The sequence below is a fragment of the Diadema antillarum genome, unplaced genomic scaffold (genome assembly GCF_040938485.1).
Source record: "Diadema antillarum isolate AM-2024a unplaced genomic scaffold, OU_Dant_1.0 scf00000139, whole genome shotgun sequence".
In the NCBI taxonomy this organism is placed as follows: Eukaryota; Metazoa; Echinodermata; class Echinoidea; order Diadematoida; family Diadematidae; genus Diadema; species Diadema antillarum.
Genome location: NW_027271028.1, coordinates 3238533 through 3252895, shown reverse-complemented (window position 1 = coordinate 3252895; position 14363 = coordinate 3238533). Strand labels below are relative to the sequence as shown.

Sequence of the window (14363 nt, the reverse complement as noted above, 5' to 3'; positions counted from 1 at the left end):
AGGAAGAGAGTGTTGTGTGTGTGGGTGTGTGTTAAGGAGGTACCATCTTTGACATTATTAGGGCAACACAGAACACTATGGGTAGTAAATATGTAAAAAGACACAAATACACACAGTGTGTGTACAAGCATCAAACAGATTACCATCTCAGCAAATCAACAGTGGATTGCTGGGTTTTTTTCAGTGCCAACCTTGAAAGAAATAATAATTCTTTTCACAATTTCATTTTAGAAGCGCACTGAGCACTGAAAGGTGGACCTGTGCACTATACAAGTAGCCACTATTATTATTATTTGTATACCACTAATCCACTGAGCTTTGTGCATGACATACATCACACTGTATTGATAATCACTTGTGTCTCATCATTTGCATCTCCCCCCCCCCCCCCCCCCCCGGTTTCTTTCCTCACCCTAAAAAAACATCTTTACGGACAGTTCTTGAACAACCATCAATCAACGAGTTGCGTGATATAAACTCTCACAAGTTCACAAATGTTACCTCACCATTCTCAATGAATGCATCAATAATGCAACTTGCAATCATCTTGATCAAATTGGCAACCATTTTTCTGCTCACGCATGTGATCTATTAACCAATCATGGACGGACTGATATTGCTGTAACACGCATTTCCCATGGACACCTGCCCGAGTATACTCGGGACTCGTCTTCAACGGGTTAATAGAGCACCTATGTGTGATGTCATAGCCATTCATCGCCATGGAAACTGGCTCTAAACAACCTCACCTGCCCCAAATAATCTGTGAACAGTATTATTCTTGCTAACCATGCTCGCACCTGGTTCAAACCCAAGCTGTAACAAAAGACTGTGACATCATCACATCAGTACTCTACACTTTAGAAGCTAGCCAACAGTGAGTGAGGATTTATGTTATTGGTTTGACTGTAAAGCTGTGTTCAGACGGAGGCAGTTTTGGTCAGAGTAACTTCGGAGGAAGGGTCGGAGGAAGCTTGGTCGGAGTATCTTCGGAGGATAGGTCGGAGTAGTGCCCATCTAAACAAGGTCGTGGTAAGTTCCTCCGATCGGAGGAACTTACCACAACCTCTTCCTCCGCACGAGATACTCCTGAGTTTTCTCAGGAGTATCTCGCTACCACGACTAGCTGGTCGGAGTAAATTGCCCGTGCGGATAAGCCCTCGGAGTATCTATGAACTTATATGCCTTACGACCTACACTGCTGTAGATAAAACTTCCTGGGTCAAATCACAACGTTGACATTTTGCGATTATTCACGTGCGCGTGTAGTGCAATTCTAACCTAGTCGATCGCAACGAAGAAGGTAGTGCTCATGCAGAAATTTCCATGAACAAGAATGGAGAAGACAAATGCCACTGGTAAAAAACAATCCCATGGTCGACAAGCGCTGCGCTACCACTTCCAGAAGTTACACCGACCCTCGCACATAAATTGGTCGGAGTTTCTTCCCACGACCGTCCTGTGGACACAAGGGTCGTGGTAAGATATGCATTAATTTGAATCTTAATTTCCGTGCCATGAATTTTTACTCCGACTAGAAATACGTCTGAACATGGCTAATGATGGCGAGATGTATTGAGATTGTAAAGTTGAATTCCCAGATTCTTTGGATGCACTTTGCAGAGGTTTGCTATGGGGTTGTTATGTGGTTGTTTGTTTGGTTTTCCTCCCTATCAAGTGGACCTAAACCCCCCCCCCAAAAAAAAAAAAAACCCAACAAGTCCAAGGTTGCACTTTGTGATCACTCAACTCTGACATGCCTGGTTACCAGGATGCAAGAAGAAAGAGCATCTCAGCCAGATGAAAAAATGCACCAACAGTCTCTTCTCTCCCCCCACCCCACCCCACCCCACATCCCTGGCCCATACAGAACTCGAGTTCATCACATCCCCACTAATCAGACAAGCCCCGCTGCAGCTCTGGAAAGGGGCGCGTGAAGTGACCCCCAGGTGCCAAAAGAACCTCTTGCAATGGTTCCGGGCGGGTCCTTCCTTCTTCTCTAGGAGACCGGCGGGGGGGAAGCAGACAGCAGTGAGTGTGCGCACTCCCCCGGACGGGCCACGTAAATGATACTTTCCATCAGGAAAACGTTGCGAAAGTATCCATTGCGGCTTTGAATTAGTGATAAGGGATCGTTGTAGACAGCAAACACTCTTTTTTACTTTCTCACTTCGTCTCCTCCTTTATCTTCTTTCTTTTCTTGGCCATGAAAAAAAAAAGAAGAAAAAAGGATGTGCACAGAAATAAACTGAACTTGTGATGAGGTGATCAGTTGTTTTTCTTTTTAAAGCGACAGGGCCACTCACAAACCTGGAGGGTTTTGTAAGGTATCAAAGGGTATGGCACGGCAACTCTGCACTCTGCACAGTGTTAAGTTGTGATGATTTCTTCATGAAGTCCCACTTCAATTATTCCTTAAAAAAAAAAAACAAGAAAGACATTTCATCATCTGTGTGTATATGCTCCCCAAATCTTGATTAATGCTATCTATAGTGTGAGTACGTAGCTGAACTTTGGATGCAAGGAGAAAAAGATAGGGAGGGGGGTGCACGGGGGTGCCCCAACCCCCCACTTTTTTTTCACAATACATAGGAATACATAGGGTGTAACCACTTTTTTCACCCCAGAAGTGGCACCACAAAGATATAGAATGTGGTTAAGCTTTTGCGTTTTGCCAGCCAATAAAACCTTGAAGAGCACATGTACGGCCTTTCTTTTTGGCATGTCAGCTGAACCCCCCCCCCCTTTTTTTTTTTGCTTGTTAGCTGGTGAAATCTGGAAGTGGCACCAGAAATATAAACTGGCCAACCCCTCCCCCCTCTCACTTTTAAAAATGTGGCACTGACTGTGAACTGTTCTGGCAGTGATGTAACAGATTCAAGTGTTTCAGCAAGCATAAAACAGACAAAGCAGAAGAAATAAATTGTATCAAATTATTAAATATGGGTGACATTGTATTGAAGGTAATCTTTATTTCTAGTCAAAACATAAATAAAACTGAAAAAAATATTCTTTTTTTTCAGGATAGTATGGTATCCACTTTTCTTTGGTTGCTGTTGTAGCTCTTATTATATAATTTCTTTTAAAATTTTTGCTCATTTCAATCAAAACACAAAGTATATCAAAAAAGAAAAAAATTACAGAGGTTGAGGAAGTGATATTGTTAATGAACATATACTTTAAAATTCTTTCTTCTTTGTCTTGATACAGACTTTGGTATCAGTCTTTTCTTTTTTTTTTTTTTTTTTTTGGGGGGGGGGGTGGGGAATTTCTTTGCACTTTTCACAACACGGTGGTAGCAAGAGAAATTCTATATACGTCTACAGCATTGTGACATCTGATCACAGGAAATGCAGCCACGATATGTCAGGGAAACATTAGAATCAATATCATGCTCCAAACGTATCGCTGCCATCCGTGACTCAGTGATTTCTGTCTCTCATTAGCCACGGATACCCGCCCTGGCCGAGCATGTTGCAGGCTCGTCTCAAACAAACAAACAACAAAAAAAAGCTCCCTCCTCCCGCCAAGTTTCGGTTACAGCCACAATACTGCGAGAACCGATCGCAGAATGTTACACGCCATGTATCAGGGATATGTCTTTTCAATTTTCCTGATTTGAATGGGGGGAACTTCTTTTGGCGGTGCGAAATAATCAGGAAAGTGATCGCGTTATCTTGCAGACTTGTTGATAAGTCAAGGATTTGACAATGCATGAAGCGTGAGATGGATGTGTCATTTACCTCGTACCATATTACGGATCATTGTCATTTGTCGCGGTCTTCGGGCGAGAAACAGAAGCTCTGATTCATGCTGTCAGGAAGCATAGTTACCGGTACGAAATTTTGCCATACGTAACATGTATATGTATATATCAATGTGCGGCACGAAAGGCGTGAGCCGAAAATGGCTGCATCGAATTGAATTGCACGCCAAAGTAAGACAATGCAAGAGAACGTAACAAGCAAACCAGAAAAACGAGCATCAATTTGGTGGCGAGAAAATGCGGCTCTCGCTGACAACATTTCGCCATTCATTCAGCTGGGCGCCTGGCAATACACCTTGCCCCTGGCCAAACAAACGCAATGTGTGCAACGTGATAGTCCAGTCCTCTCCGCTCTCCCCTCCATCTTACACCTCAAGTTGCACCCACCGGAGCGAACAATGCATCACCCCGAGAAATTCCAAGCAGCGCAGTGCTCGTGGGGTATTGATCAGGCTGCCATGACTGTCCATGATAACCTTGGGCACCTTTCATTCCCCACCTACTCCTCCTCCACCAACCCCATCCCCCACTCGACACCCCCCCATCCCAATCCCGACCCCAACCCCCCATCTCCAATCATTCCTGTTTGTCATTAAGAGAGTCCTTCTTACTTGCCTCCATGTTATGCTGGAAATATTGATGAGACCGAGACACCCATTGATCCGGATGATTATGCATGGATGTGATGACTAGCAATCACGGACGGGCAGCGCAGCGGTGACTAGTTTCGGGAATCTGCGGGAGGAGGGAACTCCTGCTCCCACTCGGCCAACCACCCAATGCCGATCAGTAGGAATATTTCCAACATTGTCCCCCCTCACACTCTGTAATGTTACCAACTTCTCTCATAAACTATCACCCATAAATCCACTTAATTCTCTTCCACTCCTTCAATCCTTCACTCTATCTCTCGGTCTATCTCCTATTCCTATCTCTTATTCTCTTTCTGTCCTTCACTTGCTTCTGTCATTTCCACATATCATTCTTCTTTTCATTCTCTTCCTTTCTACATGCTCCTCTCTTCCATTCATTCGCTCTCTAATATGACTTTTCCTCTTCATAACTCACTTCCCTACTTTCTAGTACATTGCCGTTTATTGTTTTTATACTTTTCTCCCATTATCTATTTATAAACCATTTCTTGAAATTTAGAAACTCTCATCAACTCACCTACCAAGACTCAAAAACTCCTCCCTTATAAACACAATCTCAAAATGATCCAATGGATCATCCTTTACCAGTCTAAAGACATTTGATTTCATCAGTGCTAACGTTTTACAGAGTTTCTTCCTTAAATGCAGTGTGTGGTTATAACTTTCAAGTTCATTTCCACGGTGACCACATCAAAACTGTTCACGGACTCTAAAAATCATTCAAAACTTTCACATGATCATGACATGTGGAAAGTTGATACATGATATGAGAGAAAACTGAAAATATATTTTGGAAGTAATACTGTATATTTAGATATTTGGATATACTTTAAGTTCCATTAAGTCTACAATCAGCGCACCAAATATCACGACAAGACTTTGATCTTATTTCAATGCATCAATTGCTCATAAAGCTGGACGAATACAAAACTGGCAAGAAATCAAAGAACAAAAATAATGAGAGAGAAGAAGCCTCTTCAGTTAATGTCTTTGAACAGGAGTAATAGACAATGATGTCCTACAATCATTACTTTTAAGCTATATCACATATAAAGAGATACATCCAATAAGAGTTATCAACACTATTTTGTTTATAACACTAGGGCTCCCTCTTAGATAAGAAATGCAAAATAAAAACCATCACATAAATACAATTGTAAGAAACCCTCTTTAATGACTATCACACTTTGGATAGCTTTGCCCAGAAGAGGCCTCTGTTTGTTTGTTTGTTTGTTTGTTTGTTTGAAATATGTATCATTTACACATAATACACAATAGCATTGTTTTAAATATGTATCATTTACACAAACCACAATGAAAATCATGTAAATATCTGACATGTTGATATTTTTTTTTCTTCTGATATATGTTGTTATCTTCTCAGCCAGTCAGAGTGAATAGACTTGTGCTTCAAAGGAATAAACAAGAATCCTCATTTTTTTTTCTTGTTTTTTTTTTAGGCTGTGCACAATATGCAGGGGGGGGGGGGGGCTGGGGGGCTTTCATGTAGCATTTTTTTTTTTTTCAGATAAACTGTTATAAGCTACTGAAATCCTCACATCTGACTGCCTGCGAGCAAATTTGTGTGACAAATTTGTCAGACAATACACTTCATGAAATGCACCCCAAGACATTTTCATTCTATTGTTGTTGACAAGTTTATAAATGAAGAAGCACTATAACAGTGGGGAAAGACAGCTGAAGAAAAGTCTAGTTTCCAATATCTTTGTGGGTTTATCATTAGATAAACTCCTCACACACCCCGACCATGTGGGTGGGGGGTGGGGAGGGGGAGACTACACAGACAAAAGCAGTAGAGGGAGTCCTACAAACTTCTATGCCACTGAGTCATCTGCCACAAATGCCACTAGAGGTGATCCTGAACATGAAATTCATGCGGCAGGCATCTCAGTCCAAAGAACTGACTTCACAAAAGGCATAAAGTGAGAACCAGTGCTACTTACGGTGCAACAAATTAACAGAAATTCTGTCCACAGCAACTCCTTAAAGGGATGGTACAGTATTGGTGGAGATGAGAATTGGGCTTTTAACTTTTTTGCGAGATACCAAGAAAACACTTATGAAATAGTACAGAGCTAACCATTTGAAGAGGAATTCAAAGTCTATTTGATCAAAATCGGGTTTGGAAGGACTGAAACATCCAAAAACAAAGTAAAACAAAGCAATCGTAATAAAGTGTGGGTCCCATACTTATTAGAATCGCTCTGTTTTGGATATCTCAGCCATTTCAAAACCAATTTTCGTCAAATAAACGTTGAATTCCTCATGGAATTACATGCTCTTTCATATTTCATAAGAGGTTTCTCATCATCTCACCAAAAAAATGTTAGAAACCTGAAATCAGGTCTCAACCAAAACTATACAATCCCTTTAAGCTTTTTTCTTCACCATCTAAATCAAACAAATTTCCTAATTCAAAGGATAGTACTTGATCAACGACAACATGCGAAGGAGCATGAAACGTACCATCAAAACAGGCTCATTCTTTATAAAAGAGGTGTAATCGAATCTTTCAATAATCAGGAGCCAATCAAAGTAAATACAAAAATCTATCCGACTACTGAGACCATATAGATCATCATAAACTTTGACCTAGTTGGGAGAGTGAAATTAAAAGAAAAATAGAGCAATCATTTAAACACAGTTCTGCCAATCACTGTAAAGCTATATGCATGGAGGAAAGTGGAGTGTACTAAGCACACTGACAAACACACAAAATCATTAAGGAGTACACATTGGGTTGAAACATGCAAAACAATGAACGGAACTTTCTGATTACACACTATGTAATGTACAGGATCAAAAGGATCACAGGTTCAAATAATATCTGATCTTAAGTTGGTCATATGATGCAAATTTTGCCACCCTGGGGTACCAAATAAAAATCTGCCACTTCATTGAGTTATTTTTTTTTTAGCCCTGAACCCTGGGTTACCCCCCAAAAAATAAAAATAAAAAAATAAAAAAAATAAGTGAAAGTGCTTTATGCAAGAAGATTCTGTGGCACTAATGCACATAAAACTATACATGAATTCCTTTTTAATCATGGATCTCGGGTCTTCCAAGGTAAATTGGATATCAAATTCTGTTCATTACAATAAATAGAATTCTAAAGAGTCAATTTCTTTTATTTAATACAGTAATGCTGTATATAAAGTATGTGCCCTTCCTTTGAATTCCCTCAAAACCATTAACTTTTGCAAGCTATTTTTTTTTTGGCCACCATAATCTAAGAAATATTTGTAGGTAAAGATCAGAAATTACCTATTACTTCTTGCACAGATCATATGAGCCAGCCTGACTTTTTCCCTAAAATTTCCTTAATGATCAAAGAAAAGATTTATTATCACTGTAATAATGTAAAAAAAAAAAATCTCGCCAGTGCTGAATTGGCAATGGGACAGTTATTGCTGATTGCTAAAATTTGGCTGCCATTAACAGCAATGTGTTGCTGTGCATCTTATGAACACAAGACAACGTTTACAAAATGCTGTAACCCAGTGTATGATGGTACCCCGGGTTACGACATGCTGCATCATAAAGAAAACCCAAAGCACAAGTTTACAATCACAAAATTGGAAGGCAACTACACATAAAGATGAGACCATTGCATCTTTAAACTCTTCATATTCCAAGATAGAATGCTGATGTGAGCATGTATCTTCTTGCTCAGTGGAAATAATGCTGACAAGGGTGCATTCGCATATACACTGAGTTGGCGTACGAAGAGCGGCTGAAAATAAAGGAGCCATTCTTAACTGCACCATGGGAGAGTTCTGGCTGTTTGTGAGTGCTGCTACTGCTAGGCAGCTCTAAGCACTTGTCATGCACAGTGAATATGATGAACTGTGAGACATACATATGAAGAGTTTGTTTGCAAAAACTGATAAGTCCATATTTGCCAAATGGAGATATCTGCGATTAAAGGTCAAGAAAAATAAAGAAAATAATAAGAAAATTTTTGCTTCTTTTGACCATAACTTCAAAAATGTACCTTTATATGTTGTGACCAATATATCATTTAAAAGGTATTATTTTGTACTTTATTGCAGAGACTGTACTTCAAAATCTTCAAAAATGGACTTATTGGTTTTTGCAAACAAACTCTCCAATATACACCCACATATGACAGACTTTGAACATTTCACTGAAAACAGATTGTGTATAACTGACACTCTAAGCACATTTCACTGATGGCCTGAAGATCAAATGCACTCATGACAAAATTTGTCCCATAAAGTTATTCCACAGTCAATGATTCCTTCAACTTGAAACTGTATACAACGATGTGTGGAAAAATAAAATAAGAAGTGAGAGTGTGTGCATGTTTTGTCAATGAAAATTATTTCTGTCATTCCATGAATGATTCTATCAGAAATTTTAATCTGGCAATGTCTAACTAGTCAGGGATAACGAATAAATTATCCCTGTGATCACTGCCAGTATTACATCCAAACAGACATGACGACAAGTGTAAAAGTTTCTCCATCCTCTTCTATTATTGACCATACATACGAAACAAGAAACAAAGAAATGTGCAATTTTAAACTAAAAACTGTCAGAACAGAATTAGGGAAGCGATCAATAGCATATTCAGGTGTTCAAATATGGAACAATCTTTCAACTGATTTACGTTATACATCCTCTCGTACAAAATTTTGTAAAGTCTTCAAAAAGAATTTATTGGAAGAATACACATAATTGGAATAAACTTGTTTATTTTGTAATCCACAAAGCAAAAACTTCAATTCTAGTAATATAAGTAATGTACGTACACTTATCAATTTCAAAATGTTAATCTTGTACATAGTGTAAATACACTTGTCTATAATGTAAATAATTTTCTTGTTGAATTTATATATTCTTCTTCTGTATTCAAGGGCCAATGTCCACTATAGCGTTGCTATTTGTTGGACCCTTTTACCAAATTTGTAAATATGTTTGTACTTTCATATTCATATTGTTAATAAGTTTGATTCTATACTTTCATGTCTTGTATTCATGTTAATTGTATTATTATTATTGTATTCTCAATGATTGTATAAATTATCTGTGATTGTAAGCGTGAACTTAAAAATTTGGTAATAAATCATTCATTCATTCATTCATGATCTTTCCATGCTTATCTCCCTAAAATCAAGCAAACTAAATAGACAGATCCTGTTTTTCATCGTATGAAGCATATGACACGGACAACTACGACTGTGCTCCCAAATAGTCCATCCAATCATTTGAGTAGCATATATTCACAGGCTTGTCAATGGTTAGGCTTACAATCAGAAGATGATTCAAACGTTTATTCAAACTTTCTCTGTGACTTAAGTGCTTAAAGCAATTTGCCAGGTAAATTCTGTGCAATTTCACCTTACAAAACCCCTCAATAAAAAAAATATATCATCAATAGGCTCTTGGTAAGTTTGAATAAGAGTCACGCTATCATTTGCGACTGTGGAGAGAAAGAAACTGTTTAAATTTTGCTAAATATTATTTGTTCAAATGTGTGGCTAGATTTTTATCACACAAACAATTTAATGAATGCTGCACCATTCAAGAAGCACTTTTCGAAGAGCAACACCAAACCGCTAAATTGTAGATTCAGTTGTTTCGCGAACATGTTGATGTGTTGCTGTGTCTATCAAAGTGTTTAAAGCAGTATATCTATCACTGTTGTTTTGAGAATCCCCATTTTTCTCTACCTTGCCCATAGTGGAGGATAAACCGACACTCTTTCTTTAGTTGCAAATCATGAAAATCCTGGTTGGACTGTCGGAATTTGTTTTTTTCGGATAGATTAAGGCATGAACCACATTGCTCACATCACCGAGGTCTTCCCGAATCAATACTCCTGCAACCGAATAGCAGTGACCAGAGCAGAAAGAGCACCAGCGGTGGGGAAAATGAGCAAATTTCAACAGTCGGCGGGGCTGGTCTCTGCTACGACTTTGATAACTTCTCTGGGTTTTTTTTTCCCTCCCCAGCTAGGCATATGGTATCTATTTCCACTTATGCATTCGTATAGTCCTACGATTTCAAGGAAGATGTCGGGTGACAAGTGGAAAGAGTTCTGGTGTTGTCAGGTGTAGGTGCTGCATTAGTCGTCTGTCCGTATCATGATATTCGAAACTGGCGCATTTAAATTCGGCGCTTTTCTTCTGCCCGCTCATTTCCCGTCTTGTTTTTGCGAGTTCTTCCTCTCTCACTCTTTTTCTCTATCTCTTTTTTTTTTAAAAGCTAATCACAGAGTTCCTGGCACCAATGTGGTTTGACAGCAACACCGACCTTCCTCGCACCCTGTAGCGCCGTGCTGGGGTCTCAATATCTTCTTGGAAAGGACACGATCGTAAACATCGTTGGCCAAGTGACAATGGGGCTCGCTTCTTGCCGCGGCCACCGAGCAAACTACCGCCCTCAACTATGACCTGGCCGCGCGATCGGTGTCAACGGGCAGGACTCTCCACTGCCTTGATCGCACCCCGCACACCGACACGTGGGAGCAAGCGAGCCATCGATACCATGTCCTCAAGTAATTGAACCTTCAACACACGGCACTGTCCTAACAACGAAAGCTTGCAAAACAAACTTATTGATTTTCCTCCAATAGAATTGGATGCCTACCCAAGAGAGATAACCAAATAACCATAAAAAAGTTTGGATATATGTACATATATATATATATATATATATATATACACATATGAATAAATAAGATTTTTTCAAAGAATTACATATGCCAGAGTTACCAGACTTGACGACTTTCGAGGAAGAGTAATGGGTAACTTTATATTGGGTCACCGCGAGGCTGTGCAAATTGGCAGCTAACTTTTTTGGACACTCATCTTTCACACAGTATGATGTAATTTCTATCAACACTTTGGACGTCGCCCGGGAGAGCCAAACATGTCATATTACCGCGCCGTGTCGAGTGTCGGTCATTTGCAATGCATGTCTCAGGAGGCAACGTACATTAGTTGGCTTTGGCAAACTACAGAAGAAGACGGCAAAGTTATCGATATTTATCTCCTCTTCTCTTTCACAGCACGAGGGCGCTAATGAAGGGATAATTACTGAGGATGTTGCAATAAATTTGAGGGATATTTTGAAACATTTCAGCTGACAAAGTACTGCACAGAAATGAGAAGCTAGAGAGAAATGAAAATGTTCCCGAAGGAAGCGAAGCTGGACACAAGTGAAGGCGTGAAGCATATCCAGTGGCAAGGACAATTATTGGTATAGCACCTTACGATGAAACAGAACTATCCAAAACCTTAAAGAATCAACATGGCGAGTGTGCTTGACTTGAGATATCAATATTTCAGTCTTGATGGTGTCGTTCGGGGGTGGGGGGTGGGGGTATGATGACAGTGTCAAAAAATCAGTTTGCTGTAGAGATGCGATTACCTGTTAATGCCAGAGAGTGACTGCTTCCACCGGCCACGCTGACCACATTGCTGTGCCGGGTCATCATGAGCTGAGGGGTGAGCACGTCGTCACGACGACTTCCGCACGGTCGGCCCATGCCCCATACGTAAAGCTCCCCGGATGCTGGAATCGAATGAAAGAGGGATGCACTAGAAAAGTGACTCAATTTACTGATAAAAGATTTATAAATACATAAAGTCATCCAAGAAAAGATGCTACAAATGAGATAGGGTCTCTAAAGCAGATGCACACCAACCTAAGAGCAAGTGTTCCATTAAACGGAGAGTGACTTATATTGCTTTATCTGCTTCATTCCCAAGAATAGACAACAGAATTGTAGCAGTCAAATATATATTAAAGATGAGAAAATCAAGAAGTTCCTAGAGACTACAAAAACGACTTGAATTTCTGTACAAGAATTTCTCACTAGCCCAGGAAAATAAACCAAACATATAATCATGATTCACAATGATAAAGAAATAAAAGCAAACCAAATAATTCTTTCTGTAAAACAACAACAACAAAAACAAACCAGCTATTCATGTCTTGAAACGATGTTCACTGGAAGTAAACAATTCATATATATGAGCGATAATTGAATTGATACAGTAACCTCAAGATTACTAACTTAAAAAAATCATATCTTCATCTTCAATAAATCACCTGCAATATACATTTTCCTTCATACAAGGAGAAATGTTGACAGAGAGAGAGAGAGAGAGAGAGAGAGAGAGAGAGAGAGAGACAAACTAAGCAGCAATATCTTTATTTTCATTTTGCCCTGAACCTTAACATCTGAAAATATGACTCGGATTTGGAAAATAAAAAATTGGCACAATGAAATAGTAGGCTGCAAAGACGTTTTAGGTTAGCTGTAGGTTTTACTGAGCATGTCCACATGAATCCACTAAATCATTGATTTGGGATGAATTTTACTCAAAATGGGAGTGTTTTAATTCCTTACCTGTCTCAATAAAAATGTACCAATATAAAACAGCCAGTGATGCAAAGTTTTATATTGACAAGAAATGTTCACAATCATGTACTCTGACTTCTGCTTAGCAATGTATAATTATCTAGAATATCTAATTTCATTCTTTCATCATACAAGTGTGTGTTTTTGCAGAATGTGTTGATATTCAATAGCATGGCATTAACATACACATGACTCAAAGGTCTAAAAGTGATAACAGGAATTGTGTGCATAAAGTAACTCTTGGCTAGAAGATGGGTAAAATAATTCAGTTTTTTGTTTTTGATTACCTTGGCAATGACCATTTTAGACAAGAAAATCTAATGAAACAAAACAAAGAAGAGGAACGTACACTTTTGTTGAAGCACACACTGGCAACACATCCACATATTCCTGGGAGGTTTAAGCACTATTAAACTATGTACAATGAGGATATACTTCCTTTTAATGCAGATCTACCAACTCTTCCATAAACATTACACTCAATCAACGTGTAGTACTTTCAATAAAAAGCATATCCAAGACAACAGTGTAAAAATAAAAAAAATAAAATATTGGAAAAACACATAAAAAACACATGAACATAACAAAATACAATGCATGATGAACAAAGACTGCCAGTATTTCAACAAAATAAAATGGTCAACACCAAACTATTGTGGACGTTTACCTTACAGCATTATTTACATTGCTGCAAAAGTTATCAAACAGCCTCAAAACTCGGAGTGAATGGCCAAAACATGGTATACAGTATCCCTTCTCTATTTTTCTTGCTAATCACAATAACAACAACCTGCATCATATTTCTGTTTGCTCCCACAAACACACCATCCCCTGTTACGTATGAATGGTTATACATTGTGGAGAAGACCCATACTTATTTCCATACTGTGAAAACAAATCCCGACCAGTGCCGGGACCCCGACGAGCAAACACAGAAGAGGCTGCCCTCGCTTGCTGGCGCACAAAGAAGATTCGCAAGTCGGAAATTACGCGAAATTACAGGAAGAAAAACAAGTGTATCTCTTACCAGTCAGGACTATCATATACACAATCCCTTCATTGGAGGTTCGATTCCATTTTGTTCCGAGCAATCTAAATTCGGACTTTTGGGGGTTTCCACTTCGGGTTAACGATTTTGTGTCATTTTTTCCTCTCTCTGTCACTCATTCAGTCACTCATTTTCTCTCTCTCTCTTTCTCTCTCTAACTCACTATTTCTGTAGAGCTGCCACATACTGGGATATATTTGAGGGGGCATTGACCTTTCACTCACAGGAACTCATTGTGCCCACTGAGAAGTTCCCAGTCCTGATTATTGCAAAGGATTCCATGCAGGTTGAGTGAACTCTAATACTAACAAAGATGGAGGGGGGGGGGGGGTCAAATAAGGGGCCGACTCGCTGCAGGTTCTCTGGGCACGAGGCAAAATGAATATCATTCATAACAAGAACTACAGGCTGGCGACGCAGCTTTACACACATCGCCCCATGATGTCTCACAATTCTTTTTTTGTTGTCTTCTGTTAAGCG

At 39.3% G+C, this 14363-nt stretch overlaps 1 protein-coding gene across 1 annotated transcript in view; it reads right to left on the bottom strand.

Moving 5' to 3' along the window:
• Positions 1-14363, bottom strand: part of LOC139721148 (uncharacterized) — a 177684-nt gene that overhangs the window by 146944 nt on the left and 16377 nt on the right. Inside the window, exon 7 of the mRNA XM_071632479.1 lies at positions 11839-11982. Within this exon, the coding sequence (XP_071488580.1) occupies positions 11839-11982 (144 nt within the window). The remainder of the gene's footprint in view (positions 1-11838; positions 11983-14363) is intronic.